This window comes from Colius striatus, chromosome 3 (assembly GCF_028858725.1).
Source record: "Colius striatus isolate bColStr4 chromosome 3, bColStr4.1.hap1, whole genome shotgun sequence".
Classification (NCBI taxonomy): domain Eukaryota; kingdom Metazoa; phylum Chordata; class Aves; order Coliiformes; family Coliidae; genus Colius; species Colius striatus.
In genome coordinates, this window is record NC_084761.1 from 64,687,304 (window position 1) to 64,714,194 (window position 26,891).

General features: G+C 40.6%; 2 protein-coding genes across 7 annotated transcripts in view; one reads left to right on the plus strand and one right to left on the minus strand.

The window, feature by feature from the left end:
• CASP3 (caspase 3) lies at nucleotides 1-15,768 on the minus strand. 3 transcript variants are annotated; one of them, XM_061994302.1, is made up of 8 exons: nucleotides 15,752-15,768; nucleotides 9,379-9,522; nucleotides 8,068-8,160; nucleotides 5,675-5,799; nucleotides 5,021-5,149; nucleotides 3,509-3,684; nucleotides 2,252-2,369; nucleotides 1-1,339 (listed from the first exon to the last, which is right to left on the minus strand). In XM_061994302.1, exons 3-8 carry the CDS (start codon nucleotides 8,139-8,141, stop codon nucleotides 1,113-1,115), a joined length of 849 nt encoding a protein of 282 aa, XP_061850286.1. In that variant the 5' UTR covers nucleotides 8,142-8,160; nucleotides 9,379-9,522; nucleotides 15,752-15,768; the 3' UTR covers nucleotides 1-1,112. The 3 variants fall into 3 exon arrangements, with proteins under 3 accessions (XP_061850286.1, XP_061850284.1, XP_061850285.1); XM_061994300.1 differs by lacking the exon at nucleotides 15,752-15,768 and adding an exon at nucleotides 15,147-15,405; XM_061994301.1 differs by lacking the exon at nucleotides 15,752-15,768 and adding an exon at nucleotides 15,143-15,405.
• The window catches only part of PRIMPOL (primase and DNA directed polymerase), a 17,831-nt gene continuing 6,164 nt past the window's right edge, over nucleotides 15,225-26,891 (plus strand). Inside the window, exons 1-7 of one of the 4 annotated variants that reach the window (XM_061994296.1) lie at nucleotides 15,225-15,616; nucleotides 15,835-16,050; nucleotides 18,749-18,939; nucleotides 20,348-20,439; nucleotides 21,756-21,897; nucleotides 23,302-23,449; nucleotides 26,153-26,440. In XM_061994296.1, coding sequence (XP_061850280.1) covers nucleotides 18,760-18,939; nucleotides 20,348-20,439; nucleotides 21,756-21,897; nucleotides 23,302-23,449; nucleotides 26,153-26,440 — 850 coding nt within the window. In that variant the 5' untranslated portion in view covers nucleotides 15,225-15,616; nucleotides 15,835-16,050; nucleotides 18,749-18,759. Of the gene's footprint in view, nucleotides 16,051-18,748; nucleotides 18,940-20,347; nucleotides 20,440-21,755; nucleotides 21,898-23,301; nucleotides 23,450-26,152; nucleotides 26,441-26,891 lie in introns of all 4 variants that reach the window. The other 3 variants (XM_061994298.1, XM_061994297.1, XM_061994299.1) reach the window with 3 other exon arrangements.

The following is a 26,891-nucleotide window of genomic DNA, read 5'->3' on the forward strand; positions in this document are numbered from 1 at the left end:
TAAAACTTACAAAACAGTATTTAAGTTAAAAAACCAACCAAACATGTCTGTGGAAGTGGACATCAGTTTGTTAACATTGGTTACACTACACAATTTGAAGTCTTTTTTCCCAGCACCTTGTAGTCATTTATCATTCTGTCTTCTTCTGACCTTGAAAAGAATGCCACAACCACAGTTAAGGAATGAAGTTTCTCCAGTATCACAAATATAGTTTTTCACACAGATTAAACGTGGCACAGAACAGATTGACCTTTAATTATGGCCAGAAAGAGGAAAGCATACTCTTCAGAATGGAGACTTTCTTTTGCACTGACTCTTATCCCCCCAAAATATTCCCCAACAACTACTCCCCTTAGGGAACTGCAGAAAAAAGAATTTTGGAAGGCTGCTCCCTTAATCACTCAGCTTCAAGGTCAGAATACAACATTTATTTTGAAATAGCTACCGTGTTGATACAATTGCTTTATGTAATACTCCATACAAAAAGTTAGAAAATGATCAGGGAAAAATTGACTGTATTCTAACTATGCTTCCTAATTGCTTCCTAATTCTATGTAAAAAATGAAATGCCCATTTTCCAGATTGTGCCCTAAGACATTAAAACAGTTTAGGTTAGTTTATTAATTTTTTTTTCCTCAGCCCCCCATCAAACTAAATTTTAAGGACTTGAGCTAAGAAGAAATGTACAATGGCATTACCATCACATTGCCACCATTGGTAAACATATCACATTCTGAATCTTCTTGCTATTGGTAAGGATATGAAACTAAACTATTTACAAGAACTGTTTCATTTCTCTGCCCCTTCAGCAAAGTGAAATATAGCACCAAATAGATATAAGTGACCTGATTTTCAGTCTCCTCTTCCTAATTTTGCAAGATACAGAGCACTACTCTCAAATTTGCTTGTGTTTCAGCTACTCAAGTTTGCATTTCTATCATAACCATACCATGTTTTACTTCTAATAATGCACACATCCAACTTTGAGACAGTTCATTGTTCCACACACAGCAGTGAACAGTAACTCGGATTTAGAAGTGGTATTCCATACTAACATTGCATATAAATTACAGATAAAAACATGAACTGAAAAATTACAGGGTGAAATTCTTTTAGCAAGGGAAGTAAAATTCTTTGGTGAGCATAGAGACAATGCAGGGAATCTGTTTCTTTGCGTTAAAATCCTGCCGAGTGGAGCAGGACTCGTACTCAGCCACTCTGCGATTCACACGTGTTAAAATCTGCATGAGTTCAAGTTTCCTTGCGTGTTCCTTCAGCATTTTACACAGTGACTGAATAAACCAGGAGCCTTCAGCTGAATTCCTCCAGGAGTAATAACCTGTGGAATAGAGAGATGTCAAACCCATCATATGTAGCAGCCCCTGATCCAGGACAGGACAGCAATTAGAGGAGCAATCCTTTGTTTCCCACAGCAATCAAGGCTATAAAACAAAAACTCGAGACCACTAACCAAAAAACTTTAGACTTGATCATCTCCCCAGATTCCAACTCAAAGATTTTTCTAATCCTCTCATCTTTTCTAATGTAAGAAAACTTTAAGTAAGTAGAAAAATCAAAAGGTAGGAAAACTATCTTCTGCTGCAAGTCTTAGCCATTAACCACCTACTGCTGCTCTCTAGAGCAAACAAATACAAAGGAGAGGGACAGTGTAGGTGGAACCGAGATGCAAAATAGCCTTTCAGCATCACCACCTTTAGGACTATGTGCATGAATTAAAGACTAAAGAATTAAAGAACCTATTTCTGCTAACTGTGGATACTAACATCAAGGGCATGCTAAGGGCTTTGCCACTACTGATTTTGCTTAAGAATGCAAGGAAAACAGAGTCAATGGGGAAATAATTTGCTGGTCGTTATCACCTACGGCTACAGATATTCGATTGTTTTGTTCTGTGAGAACCCATAATACATGTTATTTGCACAACTTGTACAACTCCATTTAACTGAATGTACATTGAAAGTGAGTGAACATTTGAGGGTATGCTAGTGAGAAGGATGCATATTGAGGGTTTGGGGTGGGTTTTTTTGTAGGAACTGTGAACAGTGACTACCTCAAAAAGAAATCAAATCAGGCTAGAACAATTGAGAGAAGACAACTCCCATTTCTGTGAAAGGTAACACATGGAAGTATCCACTGACTGCATACACCAGCAAATTGCCATTTACAATATCAATACAAGCTGATATACAGATAAAATCTCAGGGACAAACTTCCCTTGCAAGTCTCTCACCTGGAGCTGTAGAATATGCATACAAAAAGTCTGCTTCTACAGGTATTTTCTGACACATTGTTTCTTCTGATCCACTGTCTGCCTCAATACCAGAATCTAATTCTGTCCCTCTACAAGCCTATTTGGTGGAAAGAAAAAAGTAAAACTAAGTAAAACAAAGTCAAACAATAAACCAAAATTTAAAAACCCAACCCCAAAATAACTCCCCTAAACAAACAAAAAAATCCAAACCAAACAAACAACCCCAAACCAACCCCCCCCCCAAAATCAACCAAAATCATGGCAGCAATCATGATCAGAATATTAATATACCGATTAAAAAACCTGCAAAGCCATGTCATGTTTCCATCACATAGGCTCAGAAAAAAAAGTAACTAGCATTTACTTAGATCAACTACAGAATCATAGAATCATAGAATGGTAGGGGTTGGAGGGGATCTTTAGAGATCATCTAGTCCAACCCCCCTGCAGAAGCAGGGTCACCTAGATAAGGTCACATAGAAACATGTCCAGGAGGGTCTTGAAGACTTCTAAGGCAGGAGACTCCACAACCCCTCTGGGCAGCCTGTGCCACTGCTCCGTCACTCTCACAGTGAAATAGCTTTTTCTTATGTTTAAGTGGAACATTTTGTGTTCCAGCTTCATCCCATTACCCCTTGTCCTGTTGCTAGCTACTATAGAAAAAAGGGATGTCCCAACCTCCTGACATCCACCCTTTAGATATTTATAAATGTTAATAAGATCTCCCCTCAATCTCCTTTTAGTCCAGACTAAACAGCTTCAGTTCCCGCAGCCTTTCCTTGTATGAAAGATGTTCCAGTCCCCTGATCATCTATTTGTGGCCCTGCACTGGACTCTCTCCAGAAGTTCCCTGTCCCTCTTGAGCTGAGGAGCCCAGAACTGGACACAGGACTCCAGATGAGGCCTCACCTTGGCAGAGTAGAGAGGGAGAAGAACCTCTAATTTAAAAGAGTATTCAAAATCTCATTAAAATACTTGCTACTGTTCAAAAAGATCGTACTTAATTAAGGTCATGCAATCTCAACTGTTGCAAATACCGCCTACCTAACAGGGCAGACTGTGCTACTTTCAGACCTGAAGAGAATCTAACTGTGAAAGTAATTCCATTTAAAGCAATTTAGGAGTAATTCACTTCTTTTTTTCACAATTAATGAGAAGCAATACTTCTTTTAAAGTATTCAGCTGATTTGATGATCAGCATTCAGCTGTACATTCATTCATTCATTTTTCATTCACCTGAATGAAAAAGAGCTTGGGTTTTCCTGCTAAACTTCTGCACTTGTCCCCTCTGAAAAGGCTCGTTAGCGCTTTGAGTTCAAGAGGGCCATCTGTGCCATAGATTAATCCTTCATCACCATGGCTTAGTAGCACGCAAACAAAACTGCTCCTCTTGCTGTGATCTTCCTCAGAAACTTGAAAGAAAAAAAGAGATTTATCTTAACTTCAGGCATTCCCTAAAAGCTTTCAACATTTGATGCTTCCCCCTTGACAGAAGTCTTTAATTTCCAACAGATTTTCCCTACTGAACAAAAGGAGCCAGTCTACTTTACTTGAGGAGTAAAAAAGACACAGAAAACCCTAAATTAAAGGACAGCCCTACCCATTTTGACATAGCCACAGAACTAGGTCAGGAATACTGCAAAGAGGCAAAAGAAGGTGTTCCCACAGTGCCTCAAAGTCTGAATAGAACACCTGGCTCATCTGGTAATGGTCAGTCTCCTGATCTGGGAGAAGGTCTGTTGTGAAGTTCTGAGTTTTTGGGAAAGGACAGAGAAGCCTTACCTCTCTTTCCAATCAGAGACACTTCAGCTACTTGGGTTACGTGAGTGCTGAATATAGCGTGAAAGCTGTTGCTGCTGTAGAGACCTAGGTACTAGCCTTACGCCCCTCTCTCACTCTTGCCCTGTGGCAAGGTCTAGAAATATTTTTTTCAAGCTTCTGAATTTTGTACTTAAGGACATTTAAGCTTGATATAAAGTGTCACTATTTTTTTTTCTCTATCTTGTGTTATGCAAAGAGTACAGATCATGTATTCTCTGATGTCTTTTGTTGACTGACACCGTGGGGATTGTACTTGAGGGTCAAGATGATCCTTTTAAAGATATATACACGGTCTATAAGAAAAGATCCAAAAAGAACACTGAGTGGGAAACTCAAGATGCAAGAGCTACAGATACTTCCAGGCACCATTGAATTTACTGGTCTAGATGTAGCCAAGTCCAAACAAAGCAGGACTAACACAACAGTAGTGTAAATCTTTCTCTTGACAGAAAGGTGCTTTGTTTCACAAGTCAAACAAAAAGTGAGTTATTTCTCTAAAGGACAATTGAGTCCACACATTTGAGTCCTGGTTCTTTGATCAGAACTCCCACAGATCTTGGGCCACACCACTAAGCATACAGCACAAAACCCCTCCACTACCCAATTAAACAGGTTTCTTTCCAACTCACAGAGCTTCAGTGATCCCAGGGTCAGAATATAAATTAGTCTCTGTCTAAGTTTCAGTCTTCTTTCCAGCCTTCTTTAGAAGATCAGAAAGCATATGGAGACAACAGTCATGACACAAAAGATGGAGAGACAGCAAAGATGAATAAACATAGAAACTACAACATACGTGTCGTCCTTAGCAATAAACCCCTGGTAGGCATGAAACACAATCTAAAAGAACCATGTAGAAAAGAGATGCGAGAGCTAGAGATGTATTTGGAGACAGTGGCTGATGTCATACACACTGAATATATTACTTACCATTTTTCAACAGTTTAAAGATGCCCTCGCATGAAAGGTCATTGTTGATCTTTATTTTATATCCCAACTTCATAAAAACTTCTCTGACACTTGCGGCATCTGCATCTGTACCCGAACGGGGTAACATCCCTATACATAAGAGAAATGGTTTGGGTTTTTTTAATGATATAGATGGCATGGTCTGATTGAGCCAAAGTCTTTTCTCACCTGTATCAGTCTGGAATGTCATTCCATTATTCCAGACTCACCCTAACTGAAAAAAACCATTGAATTGTCACATACATGCACACCATCTCCCTCTCTCTGTACCTATACTGTAGTTTTCTCTTGTTTTTATAATGCAGATTTACTTTATTTTTATATCTACCTACTTATACAAAGACATAAAAAGCATTACATTTGCAAAACACAAGTCATGACTAAAAGGTACCGCAGGCTTGTACTGCCCATCAATTTTTCCCCTCATTACTGCTGTGCCCTAACGTGTTCTCTCTATGTATATTTGGAAGGATGCACTGAAATGAATCGCATCCATCCAAACCACTTAATTTCAGAATGCAATCAAAATTGGTCTGCATATTTAATTGTTAAGAAAAATACATGCCACTAACTTCTCTAAATTAAGGAGAAAAGTTAAACATTTGAAAGCAGTACCGGTGTGCCTGTGGAAATTCTTATTGTTGATTATGACACATTCCCCCATCTCTGGATAATCCATTCTGTAACTGTAGTCTGGCAGAATTCCAGTGTCCATAGACTTGCTAGCAGGCAGGTTCTTTCTGTATAGAAATCAGACAACATTTAGGTGTTAATTTCTGATCTCTCTTCTGCAGTTTCAAAACAACAATAAAATAAGGTTATTTTATGAAAACCAATGAAACTGGTAAGGTTTGCTACTTGTTCTCCAGAAGTTTCCTCAGCAAGTTTGCCAATGACATCAAGCTGAATGGTGTGACTGATGCTCTAGAGGGAAGGGATGCCATTCAGAGGGACTGTGACAGGCTAGAGATGAAGTCCTGCATAAACCTTACTAAGTTGAATAAGGCCAAGTGCAAGATCCTGCACATAGGTTGGGGCAATCCCAAGCACAAATACAAGCTGGGTGCTGAGTGGATCAAGAACAGACCTGCGGAGGACTTGAAGGTATCAAGAGACAAAAAACTGAATATGAGCCAACAACATGTACGTGCAGTCCAGAAAGCCAACCACATCCTGGTCTGAACCAAAAAAAAGTGTCCAGAGGTCAAGGGAGGTGATTCTCCCCATCTTCTCTCTTCTCCTGAGACCCCACCTGTTGTACTGTGTCCAGCTCTGGGGCCCTCAAAGTAAGAAGGACATGGATCTGTTGAAGTGGGCCAGAGGAGCCCACAAAGATGAGCAGAGGGCTGAGTACCTCTGCTATGAAGACAGACTGAGAGAGTTGGGGTTGTTCAGCCTAGAGAAGAGAAAGCTAAAGGGGGATCTTCTATCAGCCTTCCAGTATCTAAAGGGGCGTACAAAACTTTATACAAGGGCATATAGTGATAAGACAAGGGGTAATGGGTTCAAACTGAAAGAAGAAGATTTAGATTAGCTATTTGGAAGAAATTCTTTACTATGAGAATGGTGAGGCACTGAAACAGGTTTCCCAGAGAAGCTGTGGACGCCTCATCCCTGGAATTGTTTAAGGCCAAGTTGGTTCAAGCAACCAGGTCTAGTGGAAGACGTCCCTGTCCACTGCAGGAAGGTTGGAACCAGATGATCTTTAAAGTCCTTTCCAACCCAAAACATTCTATGATTTATGTCTGCAAAATCAGTCAGTACAATTTAAGACTAGTGAAGACTGTATTTGCCAGATGTTAAATTAAACTGCTTTATATAGTTATGCTTCCAAATAAACCTTTTGTTTCAAGCTTGGTAAAATGTGCACATATACAAATAACAGAAGAAAAAAAGCAAAGAGTCATTTGGATTTGGATCTTTTGTACACTCATAACAAACTTAAAATGTGAAGAATCGAGGAAAAACTGTATCCAAATGAGAATGTGTCTGCACAGGAGAATATGAAAATATTATTTTAAGGAAACCAATTATTACATCAACAAGAAATCAGTTGGGTTTTTGCACTGTCATCTTTTGAGAGCTATGTACCTGGAGGCAAGATCAGCTCTGAGATTGTAAATCCATTCTCACTTCTAACCAAAGGTCCTATTACCATCACATTATCACAAGTAAACATTCAGAACCTAGAAAGACCAGATTCTATACGCAGCCATAATTCTGCCTTAATGAGCACAACAACTACACCACCACCCTGACTGTGCAACAGCTGTCAATTTTACTCAGTCTGTATGTGCTGATGTCAGTATGGATTTTCTTCTTTAAGCACATGGATACTTACATGTGCTTACCACTTAACCACTTAGATGGGTAAATAGTTACAAGACTGGGACCTTCTATCACATCTAAAATACTCTTAAATCTAGTTTTCATGGAAATACTAAAAAGAATAACTTGAGAATCAAATTAAGTTCCCAAGGAGAGTATAATCTGATGAGAGCGCTGCACCACCGTAACAGACACCAGCCACCAGGAAGAACAGGCCTGAGTTTCCTCCCTTCCACCCCTGTTAGTTCCCCTTGCACTTCTGCTTCCACAGACATATCCCCACAGCAGGTCAGCTCAGGCAGCTGAACTATCTGCCACAGTTTCAGGCAAGCTCTAGCTAACCAGTTTAGGGAAAGGAGTGTGCACTTACCTCAGGGTGAGACACTGAAGTTTCACTTTCAAGAATAGCTAACCACTTGATAATACTGTTAAGCCAAGCCTAACTGAACCTCAAGTGTATTGCTTTTTAGTTCCTCCTACATACACATGGCCTGTTTTGCCAGACTGTATATTTTTAAAGTCAGTACAACAACTCTAATATTGGTTTATGATTATTATAATTCACCAGAATTGAATCTTTTCCTTTTAGCATTACCTCTTCTATGGTTCTCACCTTCTCTTACAGGACAAGATTCCTCAAGACTTAAACTGAAGAATTAAGCCAAAAGTACCTCACTTACCCTTTGGAACCAGGAATAGATTTTGCATCTGTGCGATCTTCCCCCAAATGTGGTCCATCTCCTGTGTCCCCCATTATGGCTCTCAATTATCAGCTTTAAAACATAAGAAAACAGAAACACGTAACAGTTAATTTTCATACAAAAATAACACCTTCAGACTGTGAAACTTTTGTTAAGTTTCCTTAAAGGCTTATGCAACCAGAGAGCAATTTTTTTAGAATTATAGAGAAAACAGAAATATTAGAAGTGGATATTAACACAGAATAACTTTAGCCTAGGTGTATTAGTATAGGTAGGCAAATAAATAACCTTTCTGACAATAAATATTTTTCTATGTTACCATGTTCCAAAATAGCTCTGGGAAAAAGAGTCTGTGACCAAATCTTTGCCTACAAAAAGCAGGATAAAAGACAAACAAATTCAAAATTATCTTTAAAATATTGTAATGTCCCTACATGCATTAGTAGATTTTAGTATTACAAATATTGTGTCATATATGGATCCTTCCATGTTAGTAAGAAAGAAATGGAGATTCAAACCAAATAAATACAATTGATCACAAATATGCAAAGACTAACATAGAAGATTAGACTTTGGGTCATAGCATTTTGAGAAACAAAGAATGTCTCCGCATTCCGTGTCAAACGGAACACTCAGACCTAATTGATGTGTGTGAAGACAACTGCAGTATAAATAACTCACAACAATATACCTTCAAACAGTTGATGAAGTGAATTCTACGCTGTGGTCTGCTTTTTACTTTTGATGAGAACACAGGACAAGAAATTCGAATTGACAACAAGCCAGAAATTGATTTGAAAGCAATAAAGCTCCCTCCCAATTACTCTAGAACACATAACTAGAAGTTATCTTTAACTCAGGATTGAGAAGCAGATTAAAGTGTCATAAAATTAAGTTTCCCGATAAGACGGGACAAAGCAATAAATGCTTAGCAGCAGAGTATGTGTTTGGATCAAGAAACAAACAAGGCACTAGAAGGCAAGAATTTTAAAGGAACTTACTTAGCAGATAAAGTTACAGTGAACAGCAGTGTATAAATAACCAGACCAAATAGTAACACTTGCTGGCCAGATATCATGAAATTTCTTATTTAAGACATAGATTCTTTGGTGCCAAACTTTATTGGCCATTTTATATCATCATATTATTATTAAGTCTATTGATTTCTTACCTATACTCTAGCTAGTACTCTGTGAACAGTCATTTTCTGTGGCAACCATTATTGTTGCATTGGACGCACTAATCTAGGTATGTATGACTCTCCTTGCTTCTTAAAAGATGCTTACTTACACTTTTAGTGACTTCAAAGATCTTCCGGGTTACTCTGAATACTTTGTATCTTGGAGCACTGAGGTAATTAAAGTCTTCTTGCTCAAAAAATTATTCCAGACTTGAGAACTGTATCCTGTAAGTTAGCAGCACACAAGAAATTTCCTGAAAGCAAAATTACAAGAGTATGAAATAAGGTTGATGTTTTAGAAAGAAATTGCTTTGTACTTGTCCTGGTTTAGGCCCATCAGGGAACACAGACCACGATTAGCCACGAGTACCGAAGTGGCTGAGAATGGCCCAAGGGCAGGGAGAGCTTAATTGCCGCTTAAGGTTCAGGACAAAACAGACCAGGTTTGGGGAAGAAAACAGAGAAACAATTTAATGCAACATCAACTAAAACATACCCCAAAAACCCAAAACATAACCAAAATGAAACAACCCAGAGTAATACATCAATGAAGAGTCCAACCAGCCTTTTTAAGAACACCTTCTTGCCACACCTCCCCTCTTCCCGGGCTCAGAGCCCTGATCCCGGGGTTTTTACCCTGTCCCCCCCGAACGGTTCGGGGGGGCAGGCAGTGGGGGTTTCAGTTAGTCTGTTCCCGATAGCTTCTGCTGTTTGTCCCTCCTCAGGAGGGGTGAACTCTACACCAGTCCTCCCTGCAAGTCCGTGGGGTAACTCACACGCATGGCAGCCCTGCACGGGCTGCTCCGACGCGCATTTATTCCAAAGGCTGCAGCTCCTCTCTGCCTCTCGTGTGGGGCTGCTCTGCGACGTGCAGGCTCCAGTACGGCCTGGGCCGTGGCCGTCTCCCCACACAGTCCCTCGCCCGTCCGGGCTCACTCACATGGAGCTGCTGGTAACTCTTGGTCCTGCCATGGACCTCCATAGATTGCAGGGGCACAGCTTGCATTCTCGCCACGGCTTGCAGAGGAGTCTCCGGTCTACTGCTTCTCCTTCCTTCCTCCTTCTCTGGCTGAAGAGTCTGCCTGGTCGCCTCCATCTTGTATCACCCATACACCTCCTGCCTCGCATTCCAAATTCCCGTCCCCTAAACAGTGATGGCAGAGGCGCCAGATTGGCCCAGCCGGGCCGGAGGTGGGTGTGAACCCAGGAGCCGGGGGAGAGTCCGCAAACTCTTTACCGGGTCTTCACTGCAACCCGCTCCCCCTGTTACTAAGCCTAAAGCTGCTCCTTGATAAACCAGAACAGTATTTTAGAAATTCACTTTAAGGACAGCACGACAGGGCAGGAACTACATTTACGATGCTGAATTTGCCTGCCTAGCACCATGATCTGGATTAATTCACCCTAATTTCAAAGTCTAATTCCTTAAAAGTTCCCTATGTGAAAAAATACAAACAATTCCAAAGTGTAATTCATGTACCTAAGGCCTGTGGCATGACGGTGATACAGCCCTATGCCTTATCACTGGTCATGGGCATTGACAACAAAGTCTAGCCTAGAGTGACAATTGGTCTGTCCAGCCACCTGCAACTGAAAAACAGTTTCTGGTCCCTGGGAAGTGAAAAGGATGGCTTCCATTGACAAGAACACTATATATTTCCCTGTTCCAGCAGAATGCAGCTCCTAGGAGTTTCTATGCCTCTTTCAGAATCACAGAATCTTAAGGGTTGGAAGGGACTTTGAAAGATCTAGTCCAACCTCCCTTGCCAGAGCAGGATCTCCTAGAGTAGGGCACATAGGAACTCATCCAGGTGGGCTTTGAATGAGGAGACTCCACAACCCATCCGGGCACCCCGTTCCAGTGCTCTGTCATCCTCATAGTGAAGAAGTTTTTCCTTGTGTGTCTTTGGAACCAGCTTGTACCTGTTGCCCCTTGTCCTATCATTAGACATCATAGGGAAGAGCCCAGCTCCATCCTCCTGACATCTGCCCTTTATGTATCTGTAAACATTAATGAGACCATCCCTCAGTCTCCTAAACCCTTCAACCCTATCCCTACCACAGTCACGCTTTCCTGGCTTTCCTGATCAATCAGCTTGACACTTTTGAACGTAGCTTTATTTTGTAGGAAAACATCCAACCAGACTGACCCAGTCCTGATGCAACTCATCTTGTTCCTTGTTCTGGAGAAACATCACACGCAGAAGCACAACCCAGACCCTTTGCTGTGGCTGGGATTAATAGGAGAGAAAGGGAAAAGCTTAACTTTCTTCCTTGTTTGTTGTCTGCCAACAATAATTATAAAAAAAAGCAAAGTATCACGTACCAACTCGTTATCAAAACTAACCAGCAAGTGTACTGAGAGCAGTGTAGCTATGTCAGCACAGAACTCAGCTTCTGCTAAAAGCTCAGGTGTTTATCCCCACTGCTGGGCACTGTGAAGATCTTCAATGCCAGCATTGCAAGTACATGAACCAGTTACTGAGCGTAAACTAGCAAATGTCTGCCTATATGAGCTGTGGCCACTTCCAGTCTCCTGTAGAAGCCAGCTTGAGCTACCAATAAGTACTTAGAGAGAGAGCCTCAGCTGAAGTATAGGGAAAGATAACAACTCTGACCAACAGATACAGCCTTGGAATCATTAGGGAGGATAAGTGGATGACTTGTCTGCCTCAGGTTTTCATCAGGTGTGCCCCAACCAAACTGTCACGTCCCATTGGTGTCTGGTTTTAGTAAGTTGATGGGAATTACACTGGTGACCAGCAGCAGACTGATGTAAGTAAACTGGAGACTTAATGGACTGAGATCACCGATTGCTTCTATGACACAAATGTTAGAGCACATTGCAAACAATAAGACTTTCAACATTTATGTGACCTTAAAATAAGACTAGTCTCCTTGACCCTTCTGCAGCCTTAAAACTCTGAAACCACTGTCTTTGATCCAATGTCAAAGAAATAATGACATTTGAAGCAGCAGTCAGCAGAACCTGCAATTTACAATTAACTACAGTACTTGAAAAATGTAAGCCACATTTTGTTATGCTATATCATAAAAACATTTCTTACTAGAGCCTTTACAAGCCTAGCTCACAGCCTACAGTTTCAACTGTGTCACAAAGCAACAGCTCTTACTGTGTTCTACCGCATCATCCCTGGAACTCGCCTAAGAGTTTTTACAGGAGCTAGAGAAAAGGTGGAAAAAAACCCCTGTATACATCATTTTAGCTAGTTAAAAGGCATGCTTTATCTCCAGAACGGTATCGTAACTCACCTTTAGGAGCCATCAATTTCTGAGCATCTCAACGCACCCAGTCACTGTTTTGTTGCTAGGCACTGAAACGCACGTTTTAACCAGTAGTACCGTTTTCTGCTCCACAGCACCAGTCAGGGTAACAGCAACGCTCCCTGGAGGACAGCGCAGATTCTAACAGGCTACTAAGAATTGCCTCATCTTGGTTTAGGTAATGCAATGATGTCATGTGCTGTCAAGCAGAATACACATCTCCCTGTAGACGGTGATCTCATCCCATTGGGGATATAGGCAAAAAAAATCAGGGCAATGCATAAAGAATTTCATTACAAATCGATGTTCTGTTCCTTGATATTCTCCTCTCTGAAAGCTTAAGTAAGACAAGCTTTCAACTGCAAAGAAACTTAAAAAAGGTAGCTGAAATAAGCAACAGCAGAATATGTTTTGTAGGTCTTAGGAAGCTTATTTTACAATATTTTATCTGAAAAAATACAACATTTTAAGAAAGTCCTATAGAGACAGTGACTATAAAGATGATGTTACAATGATCTTTACAGGTACTAAATAGTAAAAAATAAAGTGGTTCAAAAAGATCCAAAACTATGCTCAGCAAGCTATCAAAACTGATCACAGTGTCTCTGTATAGAAACAACAGCAAAAACGTCTTTTGCCTTATATAAATGCAGTTATTCCGATGCTTTTCTTTTGATAGGGAAATGATAAATAAATCCATGTTTTTATTCCATTCCAGCCAGATTTACTTATTCTACCTGGACCTAACTAAAAGAAATTCATGTCTTCATATATCACCATTGCCATAAGAACCATGAGGTTTCTCTTTAAAGCAGCATTTATTTGAATTGTGAACCAACAAGAGAAATTAATGACACAGCAATTAAAATAAGACCAAAGCCTCTCAGGCAGGGAAGGAAGCAAATAACTGTCTCTAGTTGCCAGCTGTATCTTAAAATATGCAAACCACAGGAGACAAGACAACACATGTTCAGTATATGCCAGCTGCTACAAAGAAATGATTGTAGTGGTATTAAAATACACATCCAAAACACAAACCACTATCATAAAACATGTCCTTAAAGATTAGAAAAGGGCAGTCTTCCATCTCACATGACTATGAGAGAATGGCAAGCATTCAAAGAAGGCATTCTATGTACATAAATACATACATAGTACGTTGAGCTGTTAATGCAGACATGCAGATTATTTCCCATTCTACTATGTAGAATGATAACCAACAATTCTCTAAATACTAACAGAAGGAAAAAATAGAATCTGACTGCTCTGGCAAGGGGGTTGGACTAGATGATCTTTCGAGGTCCCTTCTAGCCCTTGAGATTCTGTAATTCTGATATTCTGTGACTGCATGAAAAACTAAAAACATTTGAAATACACCATTATGTTTTCTGTGTGACATTATCCCTCTATCAAATACTGCTACCACTGATGGAAGTATGTCAACACAGTGACAGTCCTTCACATTACTTCTGGTCTGGATGTTGTTGTTGGAAGGCACAAACACTGGCCCAACACTCTGATCTTCCAAAAGCAAACAGACTTTTACTTAGTTAGCATTCATCTGCAAAATCAGCAAGACCTGAAATGATTCTGAGACCCTTTCTTCAACTCTCCCTATTAACCTACATCTATACCTTCGCCTATCCCAATTAACCACACCATGGCCGTGAGAGACAATAGCCTTCTCAGGCTTCTTAATGTTAACGCGACGTTGTGTTGTTTTCAAACCTACCAGCTGTCGCAAGCAGATAATTCATGGAGAGAATTCTGAGTTGGAGGTGAAAAGACTAGATTACCAGGACTATCCTTCAACTCACCACGGGACAGACGGGACACAACAGACCTCAGAGAGGGCCTTTCACGTGCTACAAAAGTTAGCCCCAGGGTGTGGGAGGGCCTTACACATGCTTTCCCCGCGCTGCCGGATGGGTACAGTGGACGTGAGCGTCCGTCCCACCATCGGTCCTAGGACCCTCGGCTCGGCACGATGCCTCACGGCTACCGTACACTGGCTCACTGTTAGCGACCAGGTCGCTGCAGAGCAGTTTTCCAGATGAGGTTTAACCCGCTGTCTCCAAAGCTTTATTTTGGAGGTAGGTACAAAGGCGGACTTTGACTCTCTGTTTACAGGCAGCTAACAGTCTATCGGAGAGACACCAGAAAGCAGTTTAAAATTAAAGGTGGCTTGTTTTTTTTCCCCTCCTTCCTTCTGCCCCGCCCCCTCTTTCTTTTGTTTTGGCAGCTTCTCTACACAAAACCCCCAGACATAAACGAGCAAACGGCCCGCCTTCAGCTTCTGGAAAACTAGTAACCGAAGCAGGGGTAACACACCCGCCCCCGACAACCAACCGCCCCGCCGTCGCCGCCGGAGCGGCCGCGGCAGGAGCCCGGGGGCCGCCTCGGGCGCGGGGAGGCGGCGCTCTGAGCCAGGCGAGCCGCGGCTCCCTGTCGGGGGCTCCCAGCGAGAGAGCTGCGAGCCCGACCGAGGCCCCGCGGAGCCGCCGCCTAGCTTCAGGCAGGAGCCTCCTCCACTCCGCTTTGTTTGGCCCAGCCGCCGCGCCCGCAACTCGGCTTCCCCACCAGCCTCACCTACCGCCTCCGCTGCCCGCTACGCTCCCACCCGTCCTATCCGCGTCTCCTCGGTGTGTCGCGGAGGGAAGGGGGGCGGACCTGCGGCGTGCGCGGCCGCCTCCGGCCCCGCCCTAACGGCACGCCACTCAGGCTCCGACGGCGGCAGCGCGGGGCTGTGGCGGCGAGTTGAAGTGAGTCGGTGTCGGCAGGAACTGCCTCCCCCTTAGCCCCTCCGGCCGTTTCCCGCCGTGCGAGGCTGCTCTTGGCCCGGAGGGGAGGTGGCCTGAGGCCGGAGCGCATCGCCGTGGCTGAGGAGGCCCATAGGGTGGCCGGTCGGCCGCCCTGCTCCCTGCGGCCTTCCGAGCGCCGCCGCCGCGCCTTTCCTCTCGCCGGGCCCCGGCAGCGAGCCGGGCCAGGCCCCTCAGATGTGCACTGTGACACGGGGGAGACCTTAAGGAACCGCGCCCCGCCGCTGCCGTTACTGAATCTTAGGTCGGTTTGAGTCCCGAGCCTCATCGAGTCTCCTGACAGCGACGCGTTACGCTCCGCGTCACGCGGTTTGTTTGGCTTAGAAAACTTCCTGGTTTTCGTCTTCTGTAGTACAACTGAGTGCTGAAAAAGAATTACCTTTCTGACAGAATGGTGGTTTAAGATAATCGCTGCCTTGTGCCCTTTGTGGGATGATGACCAAACGAGCGGCTGTCTTTCAGATTTCAGCGAGCTTGGGTGTACTGGATTGCATCAGAGTGGAACTTACTGACGGGGTTTTATCTCCCACCGCTGCGTGATGAAAGTTTGGAAACCGTACAGCCGGCAGTCAAATATACTCTGAATACATCTGCCTACGAGCATCCCATTGCCTGACTTTACACGACAGCTGTCTGAAGCTCTGAGGGGTAGTTTCAGTTTCATCTGTAAACTTTCAGGTCAGTTGATTTCATATTTGTACGCTGACCTTTGGTAACAGGAGTCACAGTAACTTTAATGTTAGAAGCTAAGTTTTCCTGCTTCTCACAACAGAAACAAGACAACTTTTTGAGGGCTTAGCTGATCTAATATCCTGCATTTTGCAAAAAAATCCTCAAATCTAAATCGTAGAAGCTGCTTCTGTTAAGAGCTCAAGATGAAAATCTGATGCTCCTTGTTATTCTTGATGGAAGATGAGTAGTGTTTGTCGGTATGCCACAGTTCAGCTTAACGTAAGGACAATTAAGCTAATTTTCACTAAGATTAAGAAATTTAGTACTAGGGAGAAATTTGTTTATTGTATTCTTCTAAGGCTGAGTTGGAAGCTGGGAGAAAATCTCATGGATTAGTGTTGAGGAGCACAAATTCTGCCAAAGAGCTGTGTTGCATGATACCAGCCAGGAAACCAAATTAATCATGTTATTTTGAGTGGTGGTTGATATGCATATCCAAACTTAATTTCTTAGCAGGTGTGTTTTGTCATGATTGTTACAGATTTTTGAGCATATTCTTTTGGTTTTGTGGGGTTTTATTTTACGAAAATGTAGGGACACATATGATGAAGTCATGCATTTGTGTTTGTCTTCCCCCTGTAGCATGAGGGAGAAGATTGCCGTTTCTGAAATGGTGAGTGCATTTGGTTAAAAAAAACCCCAAAACCAAACCAACAACCAAAATTGCCCCCAGCCATCTAAGATATAAAAATACAAGATGTCCACTGTCCTCATCACTAAAAATTGTAGTCATCTTCCATCAAAAGTGGAAAATGAAATACCAAGTTCTTTAAGTCATCTCCCAGGAGATACATTTTCCCAGGGTATTCATGTGATCATCTGAGTCAAAACCATTGAAGTCCAAGCATGTTGGTGGCAAAATTTCTTTCTGGCAAGTAAAATATAAATCAGTACTCCCCTTACTTCTGGTGAGATTGAAGAGAGGAAGACTCAGTGGGAATTTCCTGTTAAACTCAGAAGGCTGGTCTGTAGTTACACTTGTCTGTATGTGTAAACTGGATGTGCCCTAAACAAATATCCTGTGTTAGGTGTAGTTTATACAAGAACTGAGGTTACCTTGAAAACACCTGACATGTTGGACTGCTGAGAATCTGAGTGTGTTAAAGACTGCAAGAACAGTGATAGAGCTCAGTTTAAAACTTTTCCCAGGTTTGTATATCCTCTCAGCTGTGTCTCTGCAAATATATATCTTGATCTAACTAGAAAGTTTCAAATGAGTAGAAACTCATTTGAAGAGAATTACAGGAGTTTCCCTCTCTTTAGCATTTGCCTTGTGGGAAAGTGCTGAAGTAGGGAATGTCTGTTGCACCCGGTTACAACAGAGCCAACATCATAAAAATGAAACTGAGAGTTCTGATAGCACTTCTGAGAAAGGCTGACTGCTATCTATTTCTTTACTAATTTCAAAAGAAGAAACTAATTGCATGAAAAGGAAGGCAGTGGCAGGGAAAATTCACAAGTCAGGAGACTGACAAGGTCTATAGAGGTAATGTGCTTGACTCCTGTAAGAGAAAAAACATTCTGTTATTTAGACTTGACATAGAAACTAAACTGTCAAAACACAGACAGGCTTAGGTGGGCAGAAATGTAGGTTTCCAGGAACCTTTACTGTGGAAAACTTGAAATGGGATTCAGAGGATCTAAAATTTGGCCTTCAGGACCCACAAGAATATTGAAATACTTAAACTGACCTTGTGGATCCAGCTTGTTAAAGGTGTGAGTACCTTTGAGAGTAGTCAGTTTCATTTTTATCTTGCATTGCAACTGGGAAGTTGTTATGAGACCAAGTGTTATGTTGGGTAGCACCTTCATATTTGTTACCTCTTGCCCTTCTTCCTATTTCAGTTTCTTAGCAATGCTCTTTACCAATTTTAAGGTGTTCAGAGGGGCAGTGAGTCTTCCCAGGAATAAAGTTAAATATAGAAATAATTATACGTACGTTAATGCGTGTTTATGCTTTATTACATTACTTTGTAGCGTTTGGATTACTTTGTGTAATTAGAAGTTTAAAGGTTGCAAGATAGCAAGCATTACTGCATCACATGTTACTTCTTATAAACCAGATAAGATTGCCATCTCAAATTTGCAGGAAAGTACATGAGATTTTGATACAAGTGCAAATATTAACAGCAAAGATCAGCAGTGGAGATGGAGCTCTCATTTTGGATTTTGATTTGAGATTCTGAGCTAGAGTCACTGAATTTTTCTCAGGAACTCAAGTACTGTACTATCTGTGCCACTTAATTATCTCATTTGTCTCTTCAGCCACAAAGCAGAAGTAATGTTATTTTTTCACTCCTCACTAATGTTGTGTGGCCAGTTAGTACAGTTTGTGTACTTTTTGCGGAGGAGTGTAATATCATTCTGTAAACAAAGAAACTTCCTAGACCTTCCTTATTGTGTCTATTCTGTTGTTGTTTTCTTTGATAGTATTCATATAAGATTTTTTACTTCCAAAACCAGGTGGGAATATTTAATATTGAAATGTGTACAACAGCAAGATTGGGTGTTGATTTGGAATATTGGCTACTCTCTGTAAATCAATAAAGTATGCTCAACAAAACCAGAATCAAAAGCAGTGATGAGTGTTTATAAAAGAGGAGTCACAGACAGAAATTGATACTGGTTTGGCTGTTTGTAATAGCTTTAGGACAGATGAATGGAAAATGGGAAGAAAGACTGAAGAAAGTGGAAGAACTAGCATCTCACTATGAAAGAAACCCTCTTCGTCCAGTTTATAGACCAAAACTGTCCAAACCCTTTCAGCCATCCTCTGTTTGGAAAATATTTTGTCGGCAGGCCGAAGCTTTCGATTATGTAAAAAGCTGCAAAGAGGTAAAGTATTTGTTACAAAAACATCTCTATGCTTTATGTACTTTAGAGATTGAACTTCACTGAAAAGCTTGGTTGACAGTAAAGTCTTTGTATCAGATTTGAAGATCTTTTTATTTCTTCTTTTTTTTCCCTTCTTCCCAATCCTGCAACAGCAAGGGTTTTTTTGGTGGGTTTTTTTTTGTTTTTTTAGGAGATCATGCTACATCAGAGGTAGCTCTTAGAAGTTCTCACGTATCATAGAATCATAGAATGGTTAGAGATCATCTAGTCCAACCCCCCTGCAGAAGCCGGGTCACCTAGATCAGGTTGCATAGGAACATGTCCAGGTGGGTCTTGAAGTCCTCCAAGGAAGGAGCCTCCACAACCCCTCTGGGCAGCCTGTGCCACTGCTCCCTCACCTGAACAGTGAAATAGTTTTTTCTTATATTTAAGTGGAACTTTTTGTGTTCCAGCTTCATCCCATTACCCCTTGTCCTGTTGCTAGCTACTATAGAAAAAAAGGGATGTCCTAACCTCATGACACCCACCATTTAGATAGTTATAAATGTTAGTAAGATGTTAATAAGATCATCCCCCCTCATATGAATTGATGTCTGATGTTAACCTCTAACAGTAAAACTGTTTTTTGGTAACATCATAGTGATAGATTTGTTGCTTCTAAAAATGAGCAAACTGTCAGGGTTGGCAGGAGAATGGGAAGGTAGTGTGAGTTGAGTAGGAAGAAAGAAGAGAAAAAAAAATGAGGAAGAAAAAGATAAACAGGAGACAGAGACAAAATAAACCCGATATAACTGTCCAATGGTATCAGAGTAGCAAGTTTGGATGATAAGAAGTGATGAGCCAAATAAATGTTATGAAGAGTCTATCTTCTGTTTTCAGTTTAGTGCTTTTCAAATTGGTTGCTGCTTTTAAAGAAAGCACCAGGTTTCTCTCCACACTGTTTTAGGTGTTTAATCCTGACAGTCTGTTTTCCAAAATGCGCTCTCACTGGCTTGGCATTTTCTTCTCAAATTTCCATTTTTGGATTTAAATAATAAGGAGTCTGAAGAATATTTGCTACCAAGCCATATGCTGCTGTCATGGCCATGAGGCTGTTCCTTTCAGGACATTGTCCCTCCTCCTGTTAGATGCACTTGCCATCAATGGGAAAAGGAAGATTTTACAGAGAAAAAAAGAGTTTACATTAATGCACAACAAAAAAAAAAGCTTCAAATTTTTAGTTAGGTAAATAAAATCATAATGTCTTTCTTTACTAAAACCAAATGCTACTTAACCAGAAAAAGGATATGTGATCTTCTTACAGTTTTTTGGTGTTTACTAACTTTTGACCAAATAAAGGAATGTCAAACAAGAACTTCTGAAGACTTTAACTGGTTTTTTTTAATAAAAAACCTTTTTTTTTTTTAAGGATGTTCATGTATTTGCCTTGGAAAAGGACACACAAAGTGGACAGAGGCTTTACCTTGTGACAACATATAAAGAGCTCTGGTTTTATTACATGTGAGTATTTGAAAAGGTACCCTATATGTTACCATAAGACCGTGGCATACTGGATATACCATTATCTAGTACTAGCTGTTTCTGTGTAGCTATCCCCAGTAGCCATTATCTGCTCTGACTAGCACAGACCTTTACTGGGTTGCCTGAGGTCCGATCCTGGCTGTGGGGACAATCTTTGTAAGGACAAACCAGTCTATGCTATACTGGATTTCAGCTTTCTTTTGAGTTGCAGACCACTGTTACTTCTTGTGAATTAAGGACCCTGTCTACTGGATTTAAATGTAATAGCAGTAGATTTGCTTTTGCTGTCAGCCTTCTTCAGGGGATTGTTCCAACGTGTGACATAAACCCGTTGCTGTGATTAGTCATGTATCAAACAGGCATTAATGTAAATGTCTCGTTACCATTTTATGGCCTCATGTTTGCATGACATAACTTTGGTTATGGACGATTTGATCATCTGCTGATCTTTCCCAATTTTTTATTTTATGGTGAAACACTCAGTTGTGAAGTAAGTGAAATCTAAGAGTCAGTTTTTCATAGAATCACAGAATGGTAGGGGTTGGAAGGGACCTTTAGAGATCATCTAGTCCAACCCCCCTGCAGAAGCAAGGTCATCTAGATCAGGTCGCATAGGAACATGTCCAGGTGGGTCTTGAAGACCTCCAAGGAAGGAGACTCCCCAACCCCTCTGGGCAGCCTGTGCCAGGGCTCCCTCACCTGAACAGTGAAAGTTTTCGTATAAAAGTAAGCTTGATTTTTTTCTCTCAATTTGAAAATGAGATTAATTTTTAATTCATTTGGAAAACATTTATGTAATCTAATTTTAAGTGCTTCAGACATCTGGAATCATGGAATCATTTTGGTTGGAAAAGACCTTTGAGATTATTGAGTCCAACTGTTAACCCAACACTGGCAAGCCCACCACTAAATTAGGTCTCTAAGCACCACATCTACACAGCTTTAAAATACTTCCACAGATGGTGACTGCAGCACTTCCCAGGGCAGCCTCTTCCAGTGCTCAGTATTCCAGTGCATTTCTGTTGACAGTGTGTATTGCAAGACTTGGAGGAGCATGTGGAGGAGAACACAAACTTCTAGGCTAAACAAATACTTTTGTTGATAGTTGATGATGAAGTTAGTTAGAATTTTTTAAAGCATTCTAGGGCTGCTACTTTATTTATTTTGAATATAGGTGGTTGATTGAAAAAGAAAAGAACATTTAGGACTTGTGGGATCCTTGTTTGCAACTGATAAATACACATGAAGGTTATCCTGAGAGGTTTTGATTTGTTGGGTTTTTTTCTTTTCCTTAGCCAAGGTTATAAAACAAGTCTTATGCATTGCTATGAAGTCATTCCTGAGAAAGATGCTTGCAAACTTTATTTTGATTTGGAGTTCTACAAACCAGCAAATCCTGGTGCAGACGGCAAGAGTATGGTTGCAAAGTTAATTGAGGTAAATTGGATCAAAGTCACATTGTAGATAATACAAATTTGTTGTTGATTTCATATGTAAACAAAATATTTACCACTTTATTATTCTGTAGTAAAAAGAAAAGTAATTGTAGTACTAGTGGTTATTTTTAATCAAGTACAAAGTACTGCTTTAATGAAAGCAAAGGTTCTCTCCTTTGAATGACAGGAGGAAATAGAGAATGGTGGTTGTTGGAATGCTTGTATTCACTGTAGGTTTACTGATACGATACGTTTGCTTTTCTGGATTGTATTATGTGCGCTGCCACTTCAAAGCTAAAAAAACCTGAAGGAATGTTTCGCTATTCTTCGGAGTAGCATCAGTAAGAGTTCCACTCAGATATTCCTCAGTTCATTCCATTTGCCAGCTGGTGCAAACCTTTTAAATAAATCCCTCCTGCATTTAGGTGTCCTCAGATGGCAGCTCATTATAGTTGAGTGAAATGATGATGTAGAGAACATCAGGTGACTGCACTTAACAATTTGGTGCCTGAAGTTAAATGTCTTTGCTAATTATCTGTATTATTAATTAGTGCAGTTTTAGGTTGGAGAATGAGCTCCACTGGAAATTCAATATGACAGAGGTGGAAAATAGCGCGGATTTATAGAATATTTTCTCTTCCAATAACATCTCTTTGTGAGTGCCCATTTGTTTGTGAGACTTCTGACTCTTACACGTCCCTAGCTAGAAAGGAAAGAAAGGAAAAGATGATGGAGGTTGTGCCTTTGCAAAGAACCCTCCATCGATACAGAATCTGAAGGGGTTTCCTCTATTGGGGGTCAATTCTGAAATCTAGATATTCCTCAGGTTAAGAGGACAATTTAGGATTTGCTGGATAGAGGATCTGAGATGCCAAAATCCTAAGATAGACCCTCAAGTTTTGAGTCCCAGGCCTAAACATGAGCAATCACAAGCTTAGCTTACAGGATGTTTTTAGAGATGTTTTAGAGACAGACATCTTAGATATTCTGCTTAGTGTTCATTGGGTCATACCAATGAATTAGCTAATTCATAACAGTGAATTAGCATGCCAACCCTTTATATCCTGATAGCCTTTATCTTCTAATCTAGGTAAACCTGCATTACAGGTATTGTCACTGTGGGTATGAAGTGCTTCATGGTAGAAAGAAACCCAGAAGATAAAGCCATTGAATTAGGCTTTGACCTGAAAATCTGCTCACTGTTAGTATATTCAGTGACTTGCTTATTTCAGCAAATTTGGTTAAAATTTGCTATTATGAATTAGTTTGAATGAAAGTAATTATATGCTCAGAATGAGCAAAAGAAATGAGAGATGTAGAATCTGTGTTTTCGTTAGGTTTTATAGATACCACCATTAAGAATGCTAGAGAAAAATGGTAGCCTAATTGATGTTTATCATTTCAGCTTGTCAGCCAAAAATTAAAGGAACTTTATGATGTAGATTGTTCAGCCAAAGATGTCTTGAATTTAGATTCCAGTACTGATGAAAAATTTAGTCGACACTTAATATTTCTACCCCAAAAGGCTGTCTTTAAGGATAATATTCATGTTGGTAAGTCTGTTCTTTTCTCTTAAACCTAGAAATAAAAAGTGAGGTTTTGACTTTGCACAGTGCCATTCTAATGGTATTACATGTGGGAACAAATATGTGGCAATGACTACCTATTTCTATTCCATTAAGTCTCATTATTTCTCAGCCCATCTTCTACTTCCTTTTTGTCTATAATTAGCATTTGAGTTTGCAAAAAACTGTACTGTTTTTTGTACCTGCATGTTTTATTTATCAAACTAACTGTCAAGAACTGGCTTTTGCCTTGAAAATTGTTTTACAGTATGACTATGACTCCTTAATTTGCAGGTTAATGTCAGTCTTAACAATTAAAGCTATGTCTATTCGCTCTAAATAGAGTTGGTTTGTGCTCAGCACAGGGTCAGAGAGGCAGAATAAAGATGGTTTCAAGCTACCTGTGCACATACATGATTAAGACAAAGCTGAAAGCAATTGTAATTGTTGATGCAAGTTGGGATTTCATGGGATATGGTAGCTCCAACCCAAAGAATTGTCAGTTCAGGGTTGTCCTGACATCATTTAAAAAATAATTATAACAATACTTCCTTAGTGCACAACAGTACCTTGAACATAGTTTAAAAATACTGTTTGTGAGGCACTAAGGCATTGGTGGTGAGCATTAAGGAACATTAAGGTTGAAATTCAACATTTCTTGTATATTTATTCTGTATGGTGTGCAGTAAAGCAGGCTTATAGACATACATTGAGGGCAGCATAGAATATCAGCTGTTTCACCCAAGTGAAGCAGGAACTGATGGAAAACAGCCTGCCCAGTGGTGGAATCAAAATCTGTACCAAACTACAAATGCAGAAGTTTGGGTTAACATTGCACCTGGAGCTGTGGTTTTGTCACTTCTTGATATTTGAATGTTTCATTTTGCAACTTTTGTTCCCTATTGTGTTTGTTTCAAACAAATAGGGTGAAGGAGAAGCAGCAGAAATGTGTTACATGGTACCATATTACTAATCTCTTAGGTTATTAGAAGGGATGAAATTTAGATTTGTGATATTTAGCTCTACCACTTGAGTTCAGGAGGAACTGTGACAACAGCAGCAGGATTACAATAAACTATGTGCTTTGTTACTGGGTTTCCACTGGCAGTGGAATAGGAAGAGTTGAGGATGTTGGGTTCATAATTTTGATTTCACTCAGGTTCCTGCTTTTATTCTGCTGTCTGTTTGCTCAGTCTCTCCTCATGCTCAGTTTTCTTTTCCATTCTCATTCTTGCGTATTTTTCTAGCTCTGCCCCTGCCCTCATTGCAGTCTTGAGTAAAGGTTATACTATATTTCTTTTTTTATACCTCCAATGTTCTTTAAGTAGATTCTTGACTGTGCACTGTGTATGTCCTAGCAGGGGATTTTAGAGAGCACAGGGAAGGTGGCTCTTTGCTTGTAGTACTCAATGACAGCCCAGTGAGGCCATCATTTAACGACACAGTACTGGGCTTCTTTTCTAGCCCAGTACAGCATTACAGAAAATCTTTTCCTTTTGAACTTTCTAGTTACTTCCTGGGGAGAACACGTGTCTTTTTGGTTCAAAGTTGTAAAGGGCTGGCACATTTTGTGTTGCTGAGAGGAATTACCTATGAAAGGTTTTGTGAACGTGAACAGCTGGAGGAGCAGAGTAAACTGTAAGGAGAGGCTGGATCTTACAGGCCTGAGCATGTGTACAGTTTTTTTTCCCCAAATGTTTTTTATTCGTGTCCCTATATCTTTTAGGCTCACATGGCAAGCTAAGCAGATTGTCAGGGTTATAAGCAAATGCTTATAATATTGTCTTGTCAGCCCCAATAATTCTCATGTGACATCATGGTAACAGCTACAAACTCCAAAGACTTAAATGGGATTGCTGCAATTTTATTTCAAAAGTATGGTCTTTAACTGCTCTGCCACTGTAAAACTCTTAAGTAATACATGGATGATAAATAACTTGGTATGGCAGCAGTTTTATCCTGTGATTTCTAACTAAATTGCATTAGTCAGTTCTTTCAGTAGAAGCTTGAAGTGTTTATTCGTGTCCATCAGTTACGTGTTTTGGGTCTCCACTGTGATGTGGATTTAACACTTTCATGGTCAGACTTAAAATATATTTAGAGATTGTGTGTTTGTGTTCTGCCTTTGCCTTTTCAACAAGATGCTGGACAAACCTGGCTTAAAGCTTATTGGCTTTGTACTTTGTGAAAAATACTCTGCTGTAGTAAATCACAAAAAATACAGACAACGTCCTGAAGTCATTTCACAGAATCTATGTGAAAATACATATATTCTTTGAGGTGACAGAACGATTTTGTCTAATATTAAACTTAAAATGGTTAATATTTTTTTCAGATGCATTCAAGTTGTTGTCTTTTTAAAAATTCGTAGAATCATAGAATGGTAGGGTTGGAAGGGACTTTTAGAGATCATCTAGTCCAACCCTCCTGCAGAAGCAGGTTTATCTAGATCAAGTCACATAGGAGTGTGTCCGAGCGGGTCTTGAAGACCTCAAGAGGAGACTCCACACCCTCCCTGGGCAGCCTGTGCCAGGGCTCCCTCACCTCAACAGTAGGACTGTGATGTTCTAGCTAATAAAAAATGTGCCAATCACTTCCACATTTGTTGCTTTGAAAAGTTTGTCCAGGAACTGTTCTTTCTCGACTTGTAAATGCCATTATCTGCTTTTTGGGATTTTGTTTGTTTTTAAGGTAACTTTGTGAGAACAATTTTGCAGCCTGCCATAAGGTTAATTGAGAATAAAGCTGCTGCGATTCCAGGAGGAGGAGGAGGACACATTTCCCAGTGTTCTGCAGAAGGAGTTGGTTTAGGTGGCTCTCTTACAGACCTCACAGCTATCAAAGTTGCTCCCAAAGGCTGGCCAGCCCTTGCTTATGAAACAAAGGATATGGAAACATCAGATCAGGGAGAAAATTTGGAATTGTCCTTCCTAATAGTAAATAATAAAGAAGCTGACAAGCAACTTTTTGTGGATCTAGGTAAATTCAAGACATGCTTTTAAAGTTCTTTGGGGTGTAACAAAGATTAAGAAATGAGATTTTATTACCACCAATAAGAATAGCAGTGTTCTTATTGTTATCCCTGCAGTCAGAATTTAAACCATCTACACTATGGGCTGAAACTGTGATTGTAAATGCTGTACTTAAAAGGAGCCTTAAATTCTTGGGCCTTAGAACTTCTTATGTTACTACATTTACTCATCTTTATCTGAAACTTGGAGAAACTCTTGCCACAACTAATGTTGTTCCTAAGGACTTAGTGCTCTTATTTGGATTAAAAGAGGATGGTGTGTGTTTCATTTTTTGTCATTTCAGTTGAATTAGAAGGTGCTTAATCATGAAACAGGCCTCACAGGTGTGGCCTTCCATACCGTTCTGCATGTATGAATTGAGCTTTCTTCCCCTATTTGCAATGGCAGTTGTTAATTTT